Source organism: Paraphaeosphaeria sporulosa (genome assembly GCF_001642045.1).
Source record: "Paraphaeosphaeria sporulosa strain AP3s5-JAC2a unplaced genomic scaffold CC84scaffold_2, whole genome shotgun sequence".
Classification (NCBI taxonomy): domain Eukaryota; kingdom Fungi; phylum Ascomycota; class Dothideomycetes; order Pleosporales; family Didymosphaeriaceae; genus Paraphaeosphaeria; species Paraphaeosphaeria sporulosa.
The window spans coordinates 1,811,801-1,827,268 of record NW_017253361.1 but is presented as its reverse complement, the minus strand read 5'-3'; the positions used below and the strand labels follow the sequence as shown (position 1 = coordinate 1,827,268).

Here is a 15,468-nt window from a genome sequence, read left to right as displayed (position 1 = left end):
GCAGCAATTCCTCCCGCACACCGCTACCCCTCCGCGGTATAGCTCCCGCCACTTCGCTGGTAAGAATACCTAGCTCAGCATAGCGACATGCAGCTCTCACCTTTTCCCAACGCCAGGGCTATCGTCAATAGTCTCCGCTGTGAGTTTTTTTCCAACGGGCGTGACAGAACGGTGAGGTCAACGTGATAGCCTGAGTGGCCAGCAGTCGGGCGGCGTTGAAGACTCGCTAAATCTGGCGTTCTGCCCCGCAGGATTTATTCAGTGGGGGGGGCGGGACAGACCAATGCGAGGGGAAACAGTCATCGGGGGCGTGCTTATCGTGAGCTCGGGATTAGGGTAGGCACTTTGCTCTGAGAAAGTGCTGTGCCGTCCGAGCTGTTGTTTTCTTTGCTTCTCATCCATGTTTCAGCCGTGATCGCTGCCTTTTCAATTGCCCTCTCCAAAGCACACTGGGCGTGTCCGAGTAGGTATACGCTCACCATGGCATCCGCCGCCCTGCATGGCTTCTTCGACATCCAACAGTCCTCTTCCACACCCTCCGGTTCTACACCCCTTGTAACCAGTCCCCCAGCCACTCACCAAAAGACCACATCAACTGTGAAAGGAGCGCCCTTCAGCATCGAGCTCGACGACCTGGCCTTTGGCCAGCGCTACAATGGACCTTCTTCACCGACCACAGCACCGCAAACTCCCAAGGAGTTTCCTGGCTCACAGACCCCGAAGACACCTAATGAGCTGGAGCATGACGGTGCTGAGGGGAGTGGTGCGGTGCCGCTGATGCAGACGTGGAGGGAGCCGAGCATGAACAAATGGCGGATTTTGTGCTGTTGTTTGATTTATTTTGGGAATGGGATTAATGACTCTGGTAGGTTAGCTTCCTGTTATCAAGGCTGATGGGCAACGTAGGAGGGGCGAGAACCGACAGCGATTTGTAGTGTGAATATAGGATGTGTGCAAAGCTAACGTGTCGCAGTCGTCGGGGCACTGATTCCCTATATGGAGGAATACTACCACATTGGATACGCCATCATGTCCATGGTGTTCGTCGGGAATGCAGCCGGCTTCATCAGCGCGGCATTCTTCTGCAACACGACTCTGGGCAAGCTGGGTCGTGCGAAGACACTCATCCTCTCTGAAGTCATCCTGCTTGCTGCGTATGTGATACTCGTTGCCACGCCCCCATATGCCGCGGTTGTAGTATCCTTCTTCCTCCTGGGCTACGGCGCGGCCACCTCTCTCGCACTAAACAACGTCTTCTGTGCGAACTTGCACCCGCCCAGCGCTATCCTCGGTGCTGCTCATGGTAGCTACGGCCTCGGTGGCATCGTGGCCCCGATCATTGGAACGGCACTGGCTTCGAGGGGCATCCTATGGTCGCGATTCTATTTCCTTTGTGTCGGGCTTCGGCTGTGCTGCATGCTCTTCGCTGGCTGGGCCTTCTGGTCGTACAAGGAAGACCAGCCGCAGACTCTTCTCTCCTCCCTCCAGCGCACCGCCACCCAGCAAGCTGCGTCTGAGTCCCAGGAATCTAAATCCAAGAACCTCAAGCTCGCGCTCAAGAACCGCGTTACTATCTTCGGTGCGCTGTTCGTCTTCGCGTATCAAGGAGCTGAAGTCAGCATCTCAGGATGGGTCATTTCGTTCCTGATCAACTACCGCGATGGTGATCCAGCGCGGGTCGGTTACGTTACCTCGGGATTCTGGGGTGGCATTACGCTGGGACGTTTCGTCCTCACACACCTCGCACCGCGGATTGGAGAGAAAGCCTTCGTTACTGGCCTTACAATCGGGACATTGTGTCTCCAGCTGCTCGTGTGGTTGGTGCCCAATGTCATTGGCGATGCTGTAGCCGTTTCGCTGCTGGGACTCTTACTTGGGCCGGTGTATCCCTGTGCACAGACGATCTTTAGTCGGCTGATGCCACGGCATGTGCAGACAACCGCGATTGGATTCATCGGTGGCGCGGGGAGCTCTGGCGGTGCGGTGGCGCCGTTCACGACTGGTATATTGGCGCAGGCGGCGGGTACCTGGGTGCTGCATCCGGTGTGTATTGGACTGTACGGAGCGATGATTGTATTCTGGTGGAGCCTGCCAAGGATGAGTAAGAGGAAGGAGTAATCGAGTGCTCTGAGATAGTGGTGACTTCCGTAAGTATTGACAACGGCGTTGGGGTAGGTGCAGTCCGAGATACTTCTTAAAATGAAGCTCGGACGGGGAGGATCGTAGAATGTTCGATATTTGGTATCATAGGAACGAGAAGAGTAGTGTGGTGTGACGACCCTGTGGTGCTGCGAAGCCATGAAGTCTGGGAAAACCGTGGATTTTCAGATGAAGAAGCCCTTCTAGGTGAGGAAAAATCCGAACACGGTTAGGATTTCCCTCCCTTTGAGAATAGTATGGTCGAATTATCTTCCTCTACTTATGTTCTGTCCTGGTAAAATGAATTTGGAACAATCAAGAAAGCCTTTGATCAACTTACCGGTTGTTCGTCCGATGATAACCAGGCTGGCAACGTCCGTGGCCTCTTGACAAAAACCTATGTCTCTCCAATCTTTTCGGAAGTTAGGATTCACCTGCAGACCGAGGGCAGAGGCCCAACCGTTAAATGCGGTGTGGAATCCACAAGCCCAGGGATTGTTTTGCATGGCGCAGTCAATCCACTTAACATGTTCTGGAATTTTACGCTGGACTTCTGGGCCATGGGCTGCCCGCGGCGACCTTTGCAATGTCTGAGCGATATTGTAGATAACATTTCGCACTATGCTGTTCAGCAAATAATTTTCACGGCTCAGCAGTCTCTCTAACTCATGTTCTTGCGGCTAAGAGCATGCCCTTAAGTCCAAGATCAGTAGTTCCGTGTTTGAATCCTGCTTTAGTTGAATAATCAAGACCATGATGTGTCTATCATTCAGTACCGGTACTACAATGCGTGTAACCCACGGGAAAAGCAACAGTCGTTGTCTACTGTATATGAAAGAGTTTGAAATAGATGCTTCCGGCTCAAGTGAAGCATAATTAATACACTTGAGGCTGCGGTTCCTGCCCTCGGCATGTGTGACGGCCTGCACAAAGGAAGCTATGCTGCGGTGTCCTCTTTGCACCGATTTCATCGACGCCCCCATCAGGATCGACTCCATCTTACTATTCTTTTTCCTCGCAATTTGATCCGCAAGTTGCTCCATTCTTTTGCGCAGGTACCCACATAGGTCCTGCTCCTCTAGAAATTTTGATGTATCCCTAAAGGCCCAGTATTTCGGCTTCTCAGATGACAAAGAGGGTACTCGGTTAAGGGGGATGCTCCCTTTTTGAAGAATTGTGTGGTCCTTCGTACTCTAGCTTCATCCTTTCCGCCACATAGGCCTGGTATTCTTCGACTGTCAAGCGGGGTCTTGTGTTCTTCCAATCGTCAGGCAAGGATTTGAATCGCTTACGTGAATATCCAGATGTTGTCGAGAATGATCTCCGTTTTCACGAGTGGGGCTTTGAAGGGCTCTTAAAAAGCTTGCTTGGCAAGAGTGTTGTGCTTCCTAACAGCTTGACCCGCGCTTTCTTCTGGTTGTCGTTTAACACCAATCTCAGGTCTTTGATCATCTCATCATATTTGTTTTAGGCGTCAATCTGGTTCTTGATAAGACTGGCTACTGAAGTCTTCTCAAAGTCGAAATGACGATCCGCTTCTAGAAGTTGCTTGCCGACGACGTAATTTTGGGCCTCCAGAAATCGATGCACAATCTCCCAGTTGAGATCACGGCCGGAAAGAGCACGATCAAAGAGCTCTCTGGCTGCTTGAAAGGAACAGGCCCGATATTCTTCACCTGAAGCTAACAGGTTGCTAGATTTGTGAAGCGGCACCCAGCTTGAGTTCAGTTCAAGACCCATAGCGAGCGCCCAAGCATTTAGTATTGTAATCATGGAAGCTTCCTATTTATCAAGAGCATTAGGACTAGGGATTGACTAAAAGGAATCAGGTAAAGTTATTCGTAATTCTTGTAAATTAAAGCCGATACTAGCCATCCACCACTGGAGTATACTTGATCCCGATGCTGCGTCCCAGATGTCATTACGAGTATGTTCGTCAGATTTCGATTCGAGAGGATTTAAGACACGAATGTTGATCTCCAGACCTTCACACGATTTGTGTAGTCTTACACACTGCAAAACCAAAAGAACAGTGGCACAGACGAGACGGATATGAAGGATCCATGGCTGGCCTGGCCGAAGTAGAGAGTTTTTGATCTCTACACAGAAGCCTCTATTTCTATCCTGTTGCAGCCAGTTAATTGCCAGAAGGACTGGGTTGACAACATCTTCGAGGCTTGTTGCGCTGTTGTATGATACCGCTCCTTGCAGGGATCGCTGCTGTGGCTCTCACTGCTCTCACCGCTCTGGTCCTTCTCAGGAGTGCTAGGCTTACTGTTGTTCGGTCGATCACTATGCGGCGTATTGCTAGTCTGACTTTTACCATTTGGCGTAGTCCCCGTCCGCCCGTCATCATCTGGCTCGTCACTACTTGTGGCGACATTGCTTTCCCCTCCACTACTGCTTGGTCGGCTACCGGCGCCATCCTCGTCAGGTGCGATTCTGAAGGATAAGATAGCAGCCGCACGCTCTGGTTTTGAAGGTCTCAAACCCTTGCGGTCTTGCCTTGCGCATTTGAAGGCGCATCTTGACGGTTTCTCCATAAAAGAATAGGTGCGCCAAGTAACTCAATGATTGCAAATTTGCCTAGAGGCCCGATGAAGATTCTACTGCTCTCTTCGGGTGCAATGTTTGTGTATGGGATACCATTTACTGTGACCGTAGTGTCGAAAGGAACGATCACAAAGTGTTCAGCAGTCGTCTCTTCGGGTGAAGTCGTTCGCAGGAGGACCTGCACGGAAGCTATCTGATCTTCCCCATCAGGCACCCTGATAGTACTGCTTCCTGGTCAGTGTCGGGCATCGTGGGGTTCTGTCGAACGCTTACGCTCTAAGCTTCGCATCCAAGCTTCCCCCGTCCAGGACTATCGGGACCCTCATTTGCCATCCCTATCATACTAGCTTCCTCTCTTTTAATGCCATCGAGGTAGTGCTCACGCCTATCTTGTATATTTCTGTAGAGGGTGCGCAGACCCTGTGGATCATTGGAGTAAGATTTGTTGTTCCCAGTCTCTTCTTGATACAATAGCGAAGGAAGATGCGGGCGATCGAAACTGTGTTGTTTCTCCTTCGCAAGCTCTTCCCAAGGCCTTTGGAATAGTATGGTAGCCCACTCCGAGGACTTTCGCCACGGAAACCAATTTGTTACTGGCCTCGTCCAGCGAACATGCTTCTTATCCAAAGCCTGGTTCAGCTCCGCTACAATTTCTGGCGGTTCAGGATTATACTCTCCATCAGGTGGTGGAGCAGCCACCTCTTCTGCAGCGTCATCATTCTGTTTGACTGGCTGTTTCTTCGGGGACGGCTGTTGCCCGGTGGCCTTCTTCTTTGGCGGCATCTTTTCGAAGAATTGTGAACAGACGATTTAAAATGGACGCTTTTCCAGAGAAAAGCGCAAATTTTATGGTTGTCTGCGATGTTGTCTTTGTCCGTCACGACACTGTCGCGCCATACCGCAAATCCTTCATGTCGCAAGACAAGGACAACTGCCGCATGTGGCACTCCTCAACCACATAGAAGCAAAATAATATGAATACATTTACAAAAACTGGGACAGAAAGTATTGAATGACTGTTGCAATTGCGTACGGAAAGCCGTAAAAGCCCTACATGTATGTCGGGTGGGACAGGGACCAACGCGCAGACGCTGTCCACGTGTCCAGACGAGGTTCCGTCTGCTATCTAACATCCAAAGTCCGTCGATTCGTGACCTTCGTGATCTCGTTTTCGGGCATTCGACTCGGCCTGAACGTATCTATCCACTTTGGAAGGATCCAATGGCTTGTTTGATATCATCTAGCCGTATGTGTACCGCCCTGCAGGCCAATCGGTGTGCCGAAGGCAACGCTTCTTTTGAGTTGCTGGTAAGGATCAGCGTCGATTCCATGTCGTTGTCCCACCTGGGATGTTGACCAAGTCTTTCAAGGTAGGCGTATGAGCAAGCAAAAACATGCTTCCCTCTAGTTCGCTGGAGTACAGTCACTGGCTTATGATGTAAGGGTTCTTCTCTCTGGGGGTGCTGTGTCTTTTTCATACGCCATGCGGACTCCCGTATCTGTCCAGATTGTTGAAGACCATCGAATTGCCAACGTAGCAGTGTTGCCCAGGTCGGCAGCTAAGGTCAGTTTCCAGCTCTGGACCTGTGCCGGTGCGCATTGTCCGTATGATCTTGGCTGCATCGATGCAGGATGTTGCGTTGTAGTAACTCGTGGGATTTGCGACGTATTGTTCCTCGTGCGTGTGCTCGTGCGTGTGCTGGTGCAGCTGTGGCCAAGGATGTTGTATAGACGGATCGTATGGCATGTATAGTGGCAAATCCCCTGGTTTAGCTCCAGGGTCTGGTGTCAGAGTGTGCATGTAGGGCGTACCATGAAACGAAGGAGGAGGAGTGCCCATATCCGAGATGATGGAGTGAGGACTTGGGGAATCGTTGCTGCTAAGTGCCGCGGAACGAGGCATTGGCAGCGCCAGCGGCGCTACAGTAGATGTATGCGGGCCATTCCTGGCGTCCGATGGGTATGGGCTGACCGGTGAGGTCAAAAACGCCGTTGTGTTGCAAGTAATCTTCTTCTCAAGCGTAGCACTTAATGACGCAGATGACGAAATCTGGTCGTATGATCGATCGTTCAAGCCACCCATTGCCGCAACGATGTCCGAGTCAGGGATGCCACGATCATGGAGCAGCGCTCGCAATCTGCGGTTCTCGTCCAACACCTTGCGGGCAGCACTTTGGATTTCTGCGGAAGCCTCGATGCCCACCTGCTCGTAGTCACGCAATCTAGCTTCCAGCTCGTGCAAATATTCCTTTCGCCGCGCTCGTGATCGTCCTACGTACCAGTCAATATACGTTCGCTCGGGGCTTTCGGCAGCCTCGGGTAACTTCGCTATCGCGACTAAGACGAGTATGCAGCATGCTAGAGTGTAGAATGCGCGTAGTCCCGTGTCCCCGAAGGGAGCAGTGGTTGCTCCGAGAGAGCGATACCATTGGGTAGGCTGGGTCGACTTACGCTGATTGTCACGGATTCGAGCAAGATTCTGTGCCTTCTAAACGCATTATCAGCTGTGGTGTCTTCTCGGCCAGGGCAACCAGTACGCTCACCTTGGGGTCGGTCATAGTGTAAAGTGACAAACAGAAGAAATCGCTGCGAAGGAGAAATTTTATGCGCAATGTGCAAGTTGATGGTATGACGGAGGGCCAATGGAGCAGTCATGATAGTGGATATGTACCTACACAACTAGTCGATCTCCAATGGTGTGCGGATGGGGATTAGAAGCGCCACCAAGTACAGGGAGTGCGAGTAGCTGCAGTAGGCCTTGCACCAAGCGGTCTGTGTCTGAGCGTCGCCCTTTGGTAGCCCCTCGCTCTAAGATACTAGGTGCACGGCAAGGGTGGTGTAGGGGCTTATTCCGACTACACTGGATCAGTCGGCTAACTATCGCGTAGATGACTTATGTAAAATTACGCGTAATATATCAAAGTCTATGCCATCACGTGCGTGCCCCTGCGACCCCGGACGCTAAGGCGCCCGACAATTTCGGAGGCGGAGTCTCAGCTTCAGCCCTAAAACACGGATTCTGCATGCGGCGCGACGTCCTCACAGCCTCGTCGTGCTGAGGTCGGTATACATCGTGCAACGCAGCTGCCGCTGAATTGTGTCTCTCCACACTGCCGAGCTCACCAGACCATCAACACCAGTTCTGAACAAAGCGCGCTAATGCGACGCGCCAAATAGGGGCCTCTTCAAACTCAACGACATGGCTATTTGGAAACGACAGACCTCAGGTCATAACGGCGCCTTCGACCCTACCTACCGGTTCTCGACGTCGTGGATCCTTCCGCCGGGTGTACTCTTCTTCGCGCGCGCGCTTCTCTCGCTATATGCCTTCGCGACACTTTTCTACATCTTTGGTTGGAACGGGGCACATGGGAGGAACATAGACTCTCGACGTTCGTTCTCATTCTTCACCATCCTGACATACTGGGGGCTTGCATTCTACTTCGCATTTGCTGCTGCACATACTGGAAGCTACTGGCTTACGGGTAGGCCCTTTCTGAACCGCTGGTTCGCTCCCCTCCGGTGGGCCCACAGCGCTTTCTACTCCACCATAACTGTGTATCCTTTCATCGTGACTGGTACGTGCCTGTATTCCGAGTGATATCTCGACCCACTAAATCTATGATAGCGGTATTTTGGGCTCTGCTCGCACCGAAGAATGGCTTCGCTTCTACCAAAGACCTGTGGTCCAACACATCCCAACATGCGCTCAATTCGTTCTACGCCCTCTTCGAGATAGTGATCCCCCGGACAGAGCCTCTTCCGTTTCTCCACATGATCGTCATCGTCTTCATCTTGGCCTTGTATCTTTCCCTGGCTTATCTTACCCATGCCCTGCAGGGCTGGTATACATACGATTTCTTGAACCTGGACAAGCATTCGAGCGGGGTCGTGGCAGGTTACATTGTTGGAATCCTAGTGGGGTCCCTCATTATATTTCTTATCGTCAGGTACTTGATATTGCTGCGCATGTGGCTCACGGAAAAGAAACTGGGCAAGACTGGAAAGTTTTCTAACCGTGACCACCGAAGCATGAGGGACGAGGAAGTAGGGAAGCATGAAGAAATGCATAGCATGGGCGTCAAATAGTGAAGCTTGCAGTAGTGAAGCTAGTTAATGTTTATCTTAGGCTTTGGATTCTATTTCTGTACACCGTACCCGCATCAGCAGCCGGCGAGTGGAGGCCGTGCAATCATCAATCAATGTCATTTCACACTTCTGTTTGCGCTGCATATCCCGGCAAGCAAGTTGCTTTTCTCCAAACGTTTAATGCACGTCAAGGCACATATGTCGAGCACACATCCTCGTCCCTGTCGTCTCCCGCGTATATGCAACAGGAAAACGTTGCTGCTAGGCTTGGATCCCCTGACCTCCGTACGTGCGCCTGCTTCTCGGGTAATTGTACACTTTCGCGTCGCCGCTCTAAATCTTTGCAGATCGCCACGTAGGACATGACACAACTAGCTAAGTCCATGGTTTCGCAGCGTGGCGCAATAGCCTTTGTGGTGGAATGCCCAAGCTTTTATACTCGTCTCATGAGGTCTAAGAGTGGCATTGCTGGTGTGGAGCCCGACCCCTGGTGACTGCAGAAGTTACCCAGTAACACACGTTGGTGGACGATGGACAATGTGCGATGGCGCTTTACACTCCAAAGCGGTATATCACCATGAACAGATGACCCGGTGGGGGGGCTTAGCATTCCAGACCAATGCCCTGCTTCTCTCCCACGCACATTCGCCGAGGTGCTCTCGCTGTTAGTGGGGACCGAAGGCAGCGTAGATGGCCGTCTGTGACAGGGGTAAAAGGGCCCTGACTTGTAGTACATGGTGCTTGTCGGGAAAGTACCGCATTTTTGGGACACTGAAGAGGCGGTCTAGTTGGAGGGAAAGGCCGTTGTGGGCCTACGAGTAGGTCGGGGTCCTCTGAAGCCCAAAAGCCCCAGTGGCAGGCGACCGCCGAGAGCTGACAATTTCGGAGCCGGCCATCACTGTAGAACATTCCTGCTGTGGTGCGCTAAGCGGGTTAGCTAACTAGGAGCTACTGATCCTAAACAGGTGGGCAACGGATCTCGTGCTAACTTCCCGTCGCACAGTGGCCAGTGAACTACAACACCAAGCCCGAACAGCGGACTTCTATGGCCTCCTCCTGCATCTATCTGAATTTTTCAGGACCAAAATTGCGAGTTGTAGCCAGTAGCATGCGGCTCAGGATAGAATCTCAGCCATTGCTTTGGCTTACAATATGCAAGCGAAGCCTGCATGGGGCTTGAATCGCGGCTGGCTGCTTTCTTGTTTTCCTGGCGTCATGCCTGGAGTATCGATTCACTGTTGACACTGGTGACTTTTGCAATCAATATGGCTGATCTGTTGCGCAATAGAGACTGAACTGACTTTGGACGACGGAAGGGTTAGTTGTTTGGTTGTTTGGTCGTAAGGATATGGATCTTGTTTGAGAGGACCCGCACGAGCCTCGTAGCTGATATCAGTAGTCATACCAGGTCCTGGACGGTACGATCGTTCGGTGCAGTTGCCAAATGTTCAGGTGCCTGGACATCAGTAAGGGCTCCCAAGCATCATGATAGGATCTGGTGCCATTGTTCACTATGAGGCCACCGTCTCAGAATGACGAAGTTTGAAGTTCACGTGGAACGTTCTATATCCTATCCTACCTACCCTCGATTACGTACTTGGCCCTTCAATGGGCTGCTGCACTCCTCCCGCAATCCCTAAATATCCGTTTCCGCCATCATCCCAATGGGCCGAGATTTAGTGTACCGTGCGATGCGCGCAATTTAGAAGCTAGGTACGAAGTGATCTCTGTCCATGCACTCGCCCAGTCAGTGTGAACAAAGGTGTCAGTCCCTATTCGAAAAAGCAGCGCACGATTCGCAAGATAAACCGTCCTGAGCTAACCCTGTTCTCTGAAGGATCGGGATGCCTGTCATTACGCGGTTCTTGCATGCTTGGAGCCATCCCTTTGCGGTAAGTTATCGCTAGGTGTCCCAGTCTCAAGATGCGGACGCCGATAGACTACAAGTGCACTTCATGTAAGCGGAACTTTTCGTAGCGTCCCGCCGGCTCGGGACTAATTGTAGCCGTTGGAGCCAAACATCGTCGTCAGACACGCTACTGACCCAGATTACAGATGCAAGCCAAGTGGCCTGGTGTTCAAGGCTAGCACCACGCAACGGCACCCAAGATGTCGCCGATTCCAATAGGTCGGAAAGAATGAGAAAGCCTAAACCTTTCCTGAGTGTGGTGCATGTCAGGGTCAGTACGTGAAGGTGCAGGCTGCGACGCGACTGGGATCTCTCTATGGTGGCACCCTCTCCATGGAGATTACCGATTATCGGGACGTGGGTGGGTTCAAGCTTGAGGCTCACGGCATTTCCTATACTTGCACAGGGGCGGAAATATGACGCCATGCCCTGTCGCCACCTGTCGACAACGCGTGTAAGCATCCGCGCAGGGGGCCTGTGGGGGCAATAACCAGGGCCTAGCGCGTGGAAAGCAGGCAGGGGACGAAGAGTGACCGGTCACGCTTTCGGGTAAGTGTACGACACTGGCTATGTATCCTCTAATTCTATGCTAATCAGTTCTCCCATCGGCGAGATTCACTTGTGAAACTCGTACCATTGCGGCCCGCTGCGCATTCAAGCGTGCGCTTGCGCGTTACTGCGAGATCATTCCGTCGCAGATGCACAGATGTAGCCGTGCTTCTGAACTTGCATTACGGGCGCATCAAGCGCGCACCGCCGACTGATGGATGCAGGAAAGCCTGCCTTTCACCACATGAACGGAGTAGAATCAACTATTGGCATGATCTAGGGAAAACATAGCCGAGGTCGACTCCTAACCCTAACTCGATAAGGCTTGAGGCTAGCGTGTAATTTACACAGCCTGTATTCATCATCAAGGTGCTCTTGCGACTGGCCATCCCAACGGCCAATAGCAAGAACATCACGTATAAGCACGCAAATCTCATCATTGAAACAATGATAGAAACAATATACATCGTCCGACACGCAGTGAGTCCCGTCTGTGTGCGGCTATGAGCCACAACAGCCCCCCCAAGCGGGCGGAGCCCCGCCAGCGACAGTGCCACATGTCCTATCCTCAGATGCAGCAGTGTAGGCCGGCTTTACAAGCCGCAGCATTGGATGCTGGCTGACCTCGCGGCACAGTTTCGCTCAAACTGGGATGTGAATCCTCAGACAGGCGTGTATACAGCGAACACACGGACCCCGACTGGAATTCCAACGGACCCAGCGCTTGCAGCACACGGTGTAGCACAAGCTGCGGAACTTGCCGAGTACCTGTGTGCCATCGAACCACCGGTTGATCGGATTTACTCAAGCCCGTTTTATCGGTGTTTGCAGACACTTAAGCCGACGACCGAGAGACTATTCAAGGAGGGCAGTGGAGGCCGCAAAATTAGGATAGATCGCGGTGTTGGGTGAGTAAAAAAGATACTGATCTCCTGATTGACATTTTCGTGCAGCCTCGATGCTTGCCAGATTGTACCAGACGCTGATGCACTAATGCCGGGCAGCGAGTTCTTTGGGCGGGCCGACTTTGAGCATCCAGCTCCTCCGAGCATTGAGATCCTGAACAAGCACTTTCGAGACCTCGATCAAGACTACGTCTCTGTACACATTCCGCCCGCTAACGGGGAGTGGCTCAGCGAGCTCCATCAGCGCGTCACTAGGGCTCTGACCAAAATCGTCACTGACCTCGACCATGACCCCGAGCAGCCCAAGACTCTTCTTATTTGCACCCATGCAGCTACAATGGTCAGTCCCGCACTCGCGATCAACTTGTGTTACTCCAGTACTCTACGCATCGGGGAAGTAGGCAACCAGAGCTCGCCTCTAGCCCGCACACGTGCACTACCTAATGTGAAGGATCGTTGCTAACATACACATCAATCGTGCAGATTGCCGCCGGTCGCGCTCTAACCGGGAAGATACCGGCTGATCTCAATGAGGACGACTTTCAGTGTTACACCGCCTCCTTATCAAAATATGTGCGGAGAGGCTTTGAGCTTGAGAAAGGCGTGGCGGGTAACTGGGACTGCGTCCTCAATTCGGAGACTGGCTATCTTTCAGGTGGCGCAGAAAGAGGATGGTAAGTCCCCCGTTTGTTCTCCACCATCGTGGCGAGCCTGTGCTCTAGACGACCCTTTCCGGCAGGCGAAGAACGACGAGGCAGGCGATCCGAACTCATACGACAGCGGCGCAGCCAAGCTGACACCTAAGCGCGACGAGAAGTTCCTGATTTACAAAGCCATGGGATGGGGTCCTCTACTCGCTCGGCTTCCCCGAACACATAGACCACCGCTAATGTCTCTAGGAAATTCAACGGCGAGGAAAGCTTCGTCGGTTTTCCCGAGGACGCTCAACGGGAAGGTGAGTCACCAAAGCTTTAGTGCTCTTTCAAACCGAGCGCTCCGGCATGGCATGGCATCTTTGGAGTATAATATTGTGGCATCTCTAGCGAGTGCATCGAGGAGATCACTACTTGGTGGAAGGCTCTCTACACAACCTGTCATGCATTTGGACAGCAAAGTCGGTTCCCCAGCATCGTCTGCCAAATATCACAGCTTGCGGCCGACTGCCGGTTACAACCGTGCATTTCAACCCACTAAAGCGCTTCGCCCCCGACCATCAGTTTCAAAGCCCTGTAGTGCAACTGCCCGCCGCATCCCGTTCGTTAGTAGACCACTTGTCTGGGACTTGGCTCAGAAGACCGCTGCTGAATCACCTTCCTCATCGTCAAAATAACCTCGAGCGCAACCCTGCACATATAGCCCATTAGCCTACCCGGCGCATTGGGACACGTCTCACATTGTAAGATCCGTGACCAACAGACCTGTGACGAATACAACGGCTGTGGCGCGTCTCATTTCGCCAGCTGGGCCCAGATGTCAGGTCATCCAAATCCTGCGCCCGCTGCCCGCTGCGCACGTGCGTTGCGCGTGTTGCAAAGGGATCGCTGCTGGAAAGGAACAGGATGCCGGCTGGAATACGGCGACTGAGATACGGTCTGTTCTCACGTCAAATTCCTTGGTTCTGGTTGTTAGCGCACAACTGGGCTGTGGAGACGTACTAAGATTTTGGGGGCGCTCTAGGTGCCTACTTAGGAACAGGTTGAGGCAGCATTTCGGCGGTGTCGGAGTTCGAATAGGCGACCAGAGGGCAGGGTTTAGACAGTACCAAGCAGCGGTTCGGGGTGCGCGGCATGTCCGGTTTTAGATAGTTCCTTTTCCGTGTGGGTGTTCATACCGATCGTGATGTTACAGACACTTCTTATACTACAGAACCCTGGGGCGTTACTCTCGCGCATATCATCTTGGAACCTATTCAAGTACAGATGTCACGTCCAACACAACCTCTGTTAGTAGGTTGATAACTTGTTAACCTACAAATTTCAGAGCAAGCCGATCGCCAAGTAGTAATCATTACTCTCTGGGGTTTTGCGAGGGATTCTATCCTCGTGGGTTGCATCAGACGTGCCAACACCCTGCATCTTAAGGGCTCTGCCAACAGCTGCAGTACGCCTATGTATGAAGGTCGCGTCATGCGGCGACTATGTAATATTCCTACTTTAGGAGCATAAGCACCACACCGTAACGAAGCAGTTTTCAGGCCGTGCGTATCTGCAGCACGGAGTTCAGCGACAGGATTTTCGACCGTAAACTTTTGCACTTTGGATTGACTCCTCTCCAAATGTTTGCTAATCACAGAACGTGCATCGCTACTTGACCTGATTTTACACTCTGTGCTGAATCTTTACGAGTCCGCTTCTAAATACATCAGCTGAGAAGAGCCAAACTCCGCGGTACTACATTGACACTGTAACGACAGCCGCTCGAGATGACTGAGACCGTACTCGCTCAATGACCAATATGACTCTGCCTCCTCCTGCCTCTTCACATAGCCCTTAAGTGCCTTTTGAGCAGCGAAAGTCTTCCCTTTGTCACACACTCCCACCATTCAATGATTCCATTGAAGAGAAGTATGGCCAAGCGAAAACAATCTTCACGGGAGGGGAAAATAACAAAGCTAGGAGACTGAATCCATCAAATGACACTCCCAGCTGCATACTTCCCAAACAATGTTCTCTTTTGAAAATGACGACACATATCATATAGTCATCCATCCTGCTTTAGAGTCAACTAGGCAAACAGCGTGTAGTCCAACTATCATGCACTTCTCATATAACGTCCTCAGCGCAGGATGACTCACAACATCATTTCACTATACTCATCAGGAAATCATAGACTGCACCCTTTCCTAGGTTTATACACCATACTCGTTTTCCTTACATCTACCAGGATACACTTTGCGTCAAGTTGATTAACTTCCACACTTTATATCCAGCACACGCTCGGGCGCTGTCACAGCCCATTACAGTTGATAAACAAGTCAGAGAATCAGGCATTCCTAACCGCCGTCCCACTTTCACCCATATCACCTTATATCTCATTGTCCTCCAGACGCCACCGTCACTGACACAAACACACCATGGTACACAACGGTGTCCAACCCTCTATCAGAGAATGTGCGATACGTCAAGGCGTACAACGCACATCGAATATATAGCAGCCAAAGATAGTCAAACACGCCGTGAGCCCAGTGCGTCCAGTCTGGCTGGATGACCTGTACTCGAATAGGTCGTTGAAAGCTCATACAGCCTCGACACCAGGCCAGGGATTGCCATGCTATTGCCAGGAGATATAGCGACTGGCTTCCCCGTGTAAGACACCGGCGATACC

At 51.9% G+C, this 15,468-nt stretch overlaps 5 protein-coding genes across 5 annotated transcripts; 3 read left to right on the top strand and 2 right to left on the bottom strand.

Moving 5' to 3' along the window:
- Nucleotides 1-293: 293 nt before the first annotated feature.
- CC84DRAFT_1111592 (MFS general substrate transporter) lies at nt 294-2,449 on the top strand. Its single transcript, XM_018175287.1, has 2 exons — nt 294-865; nt 974-2,449. Exons 1-2 carry the CDS (start codon nt 481-483, stop codon nt 2,116-2,118), a joined length of 1,530 nt encoding a protein of 509 aa, XP_018040230.1. The 5' UTR covers nt 294-480; the 3' UTR covers nt 2,119-2,449.
- Nucleotides 2,450-4,968: 2,519 nt separating this feature from the next.
- CC84DRAFT_1213243 (uncharacterized protein) lies at nt 4,969-5,475 on the bottom strand (the record flags this gene model as incomplete). Its single annotated transcript, XM_018182513.1, has 1 exon — nt 4,969-5,475. One exon carries the CDS (start codon nt 5,473-5,475, stop codon nt 4,969-4,971), a length of 507 nt encoding a protein of 168 aa, XP_018040229.1.
- A 520-nt stretch (nt 5,476-5,995) lies between these two features.
- On the bottom strand, nt 5,996-7,493 carry CC84DRAFT_455647 (uncharacterized protein). Its single transcript, XM_018186343.1, has 3 exons — nt 7,236-7,493; nt 7,144-7,180; nt 5,996-6,963 (listed from the first exon to the last, which is right to left on the bottom strand). Exons 1-3 carry the CDS (start codon nt 7,248-7,250, stop codon nt 6,167-6,169), a joined length of 849 nt encoding a protein of 282 aa, XP_018040228.1. The 5' UTR covers nt 7,251-7,493; the 3' UTR covers nt 5,996-6,166.
- Nucleotides 7,494-7,696: 203 nt separating this feature from the next.
- CC84DRAFT_1137849 (uncharacterized protein) lies at nt 7,697-8,892 on the top strand. The gene is made up of 2 exons (XM_018176168.1): nt 7,697-8,270; nt 8,321-8,892. Exons 1-2 carry the CDS (start codon nt 7,892-7,894, stop codon nt 8,779-8,781), a joined length of 840 nt encoding a protein of 279 aa, XP_018040227.1. The 5' UTR covers nt 7,697-7,891; the 3' UTR covers nt 8,782-8,892.
- A 2,732-nt stretch (nt 8,893-11,624) lies between these two features.
- Nucleotides 11,625-13,335, top strand: CC84DRAFT_1160909 (phosphoglycerate mutase family protein). Its single transcript, XM_018177613.1, has 5 exons — nt 11,625-11,719; nt 11,876-12,147; nt 12,244-12,484; nt 12,628-12,818; nt 13,044-13,335. The coding sequence occupies exons 1-5, from the start codon at nt 11,687-11,689 to the stop codon at nt 13,117-13,119; spliced, it is 813 nt and encodes a 270-aa protein (XP_018040226.1). The 5' UTR covers nt 11,625-11,686; the 3' UTR covers nt 13,120-13,335.
- Nucleotides 13,336-15,468: the final 2,133 nt, after the last annotated feature.

What these genes read in the sequence shown, in the direction of transcription:
- CC84DRAFT_1111592 (XM_018175287.1), top strand. Translation starts at nt 481, where the DNA reads ATGGCATCCGCCGCCCTGCATGGCTTCTTCGACATCCAACAGTCCTCT. An exon ending in GAATGGGATTAATGACTCTG is followed by an intron (nt 866 to 973) that starts GTAGGTTAGCTT and finishes AACGTGTCGCAG; the next exon opens with TCGTCGGGGCACTGATTCCC.
- CC84DRAFT_455647 (XM_018186343.1), bottom strand. An exon ending in TCGAATCCGTGACAATCAGC is followed by an intron (nt 6,964 to 7,143) that starts GTAAGTCGACCC and finishes ACTGGTACGTAG; the next exon opens with GACGATCACGAGCGCGGCGA.
- CC84DRAFT_1137849 (XM_018176168.1), top strand. Translation starts at nt 7,892, where the DNA reads ATGGCTATTTGGAAACGACAGACCTCAGGTCATAACGGCGCCTTCGAC. An exon ending in GTATCCTTTCATCGTGACTG is followed by an intron (nt 8,271 to 8,320) that starts GTACGTGCCTGT and finishes AATCTATGATAG; the next exon opens with CGGTATTTTGGGCTCTGCTC.
- CC84DRAFT_1160909 (XM_018177613.1), top strand. Translation starts at nt 11,687, where the DNA reads ATGATAGAAACAATATACATCGTCCGACACGCA. An exon ending in TATACATCGTCCGACACGCA is followed by an intron (nt 11,720 to 11,875) that starts GTGAGTCCCGTC and finishes CTCGCGGCACAG; the next exon opens with TTTCGCTCAAACTGGGATGT. An exon ending in GCACCCATGCAGCTACAATG is followed by an intron (nt 12,485 to 12,627) that starts GTCAGTCCCGCA and finishes TCAATCGTGCAG; the next exon opens with ATTGCCGCCGGTCGCGCTCT.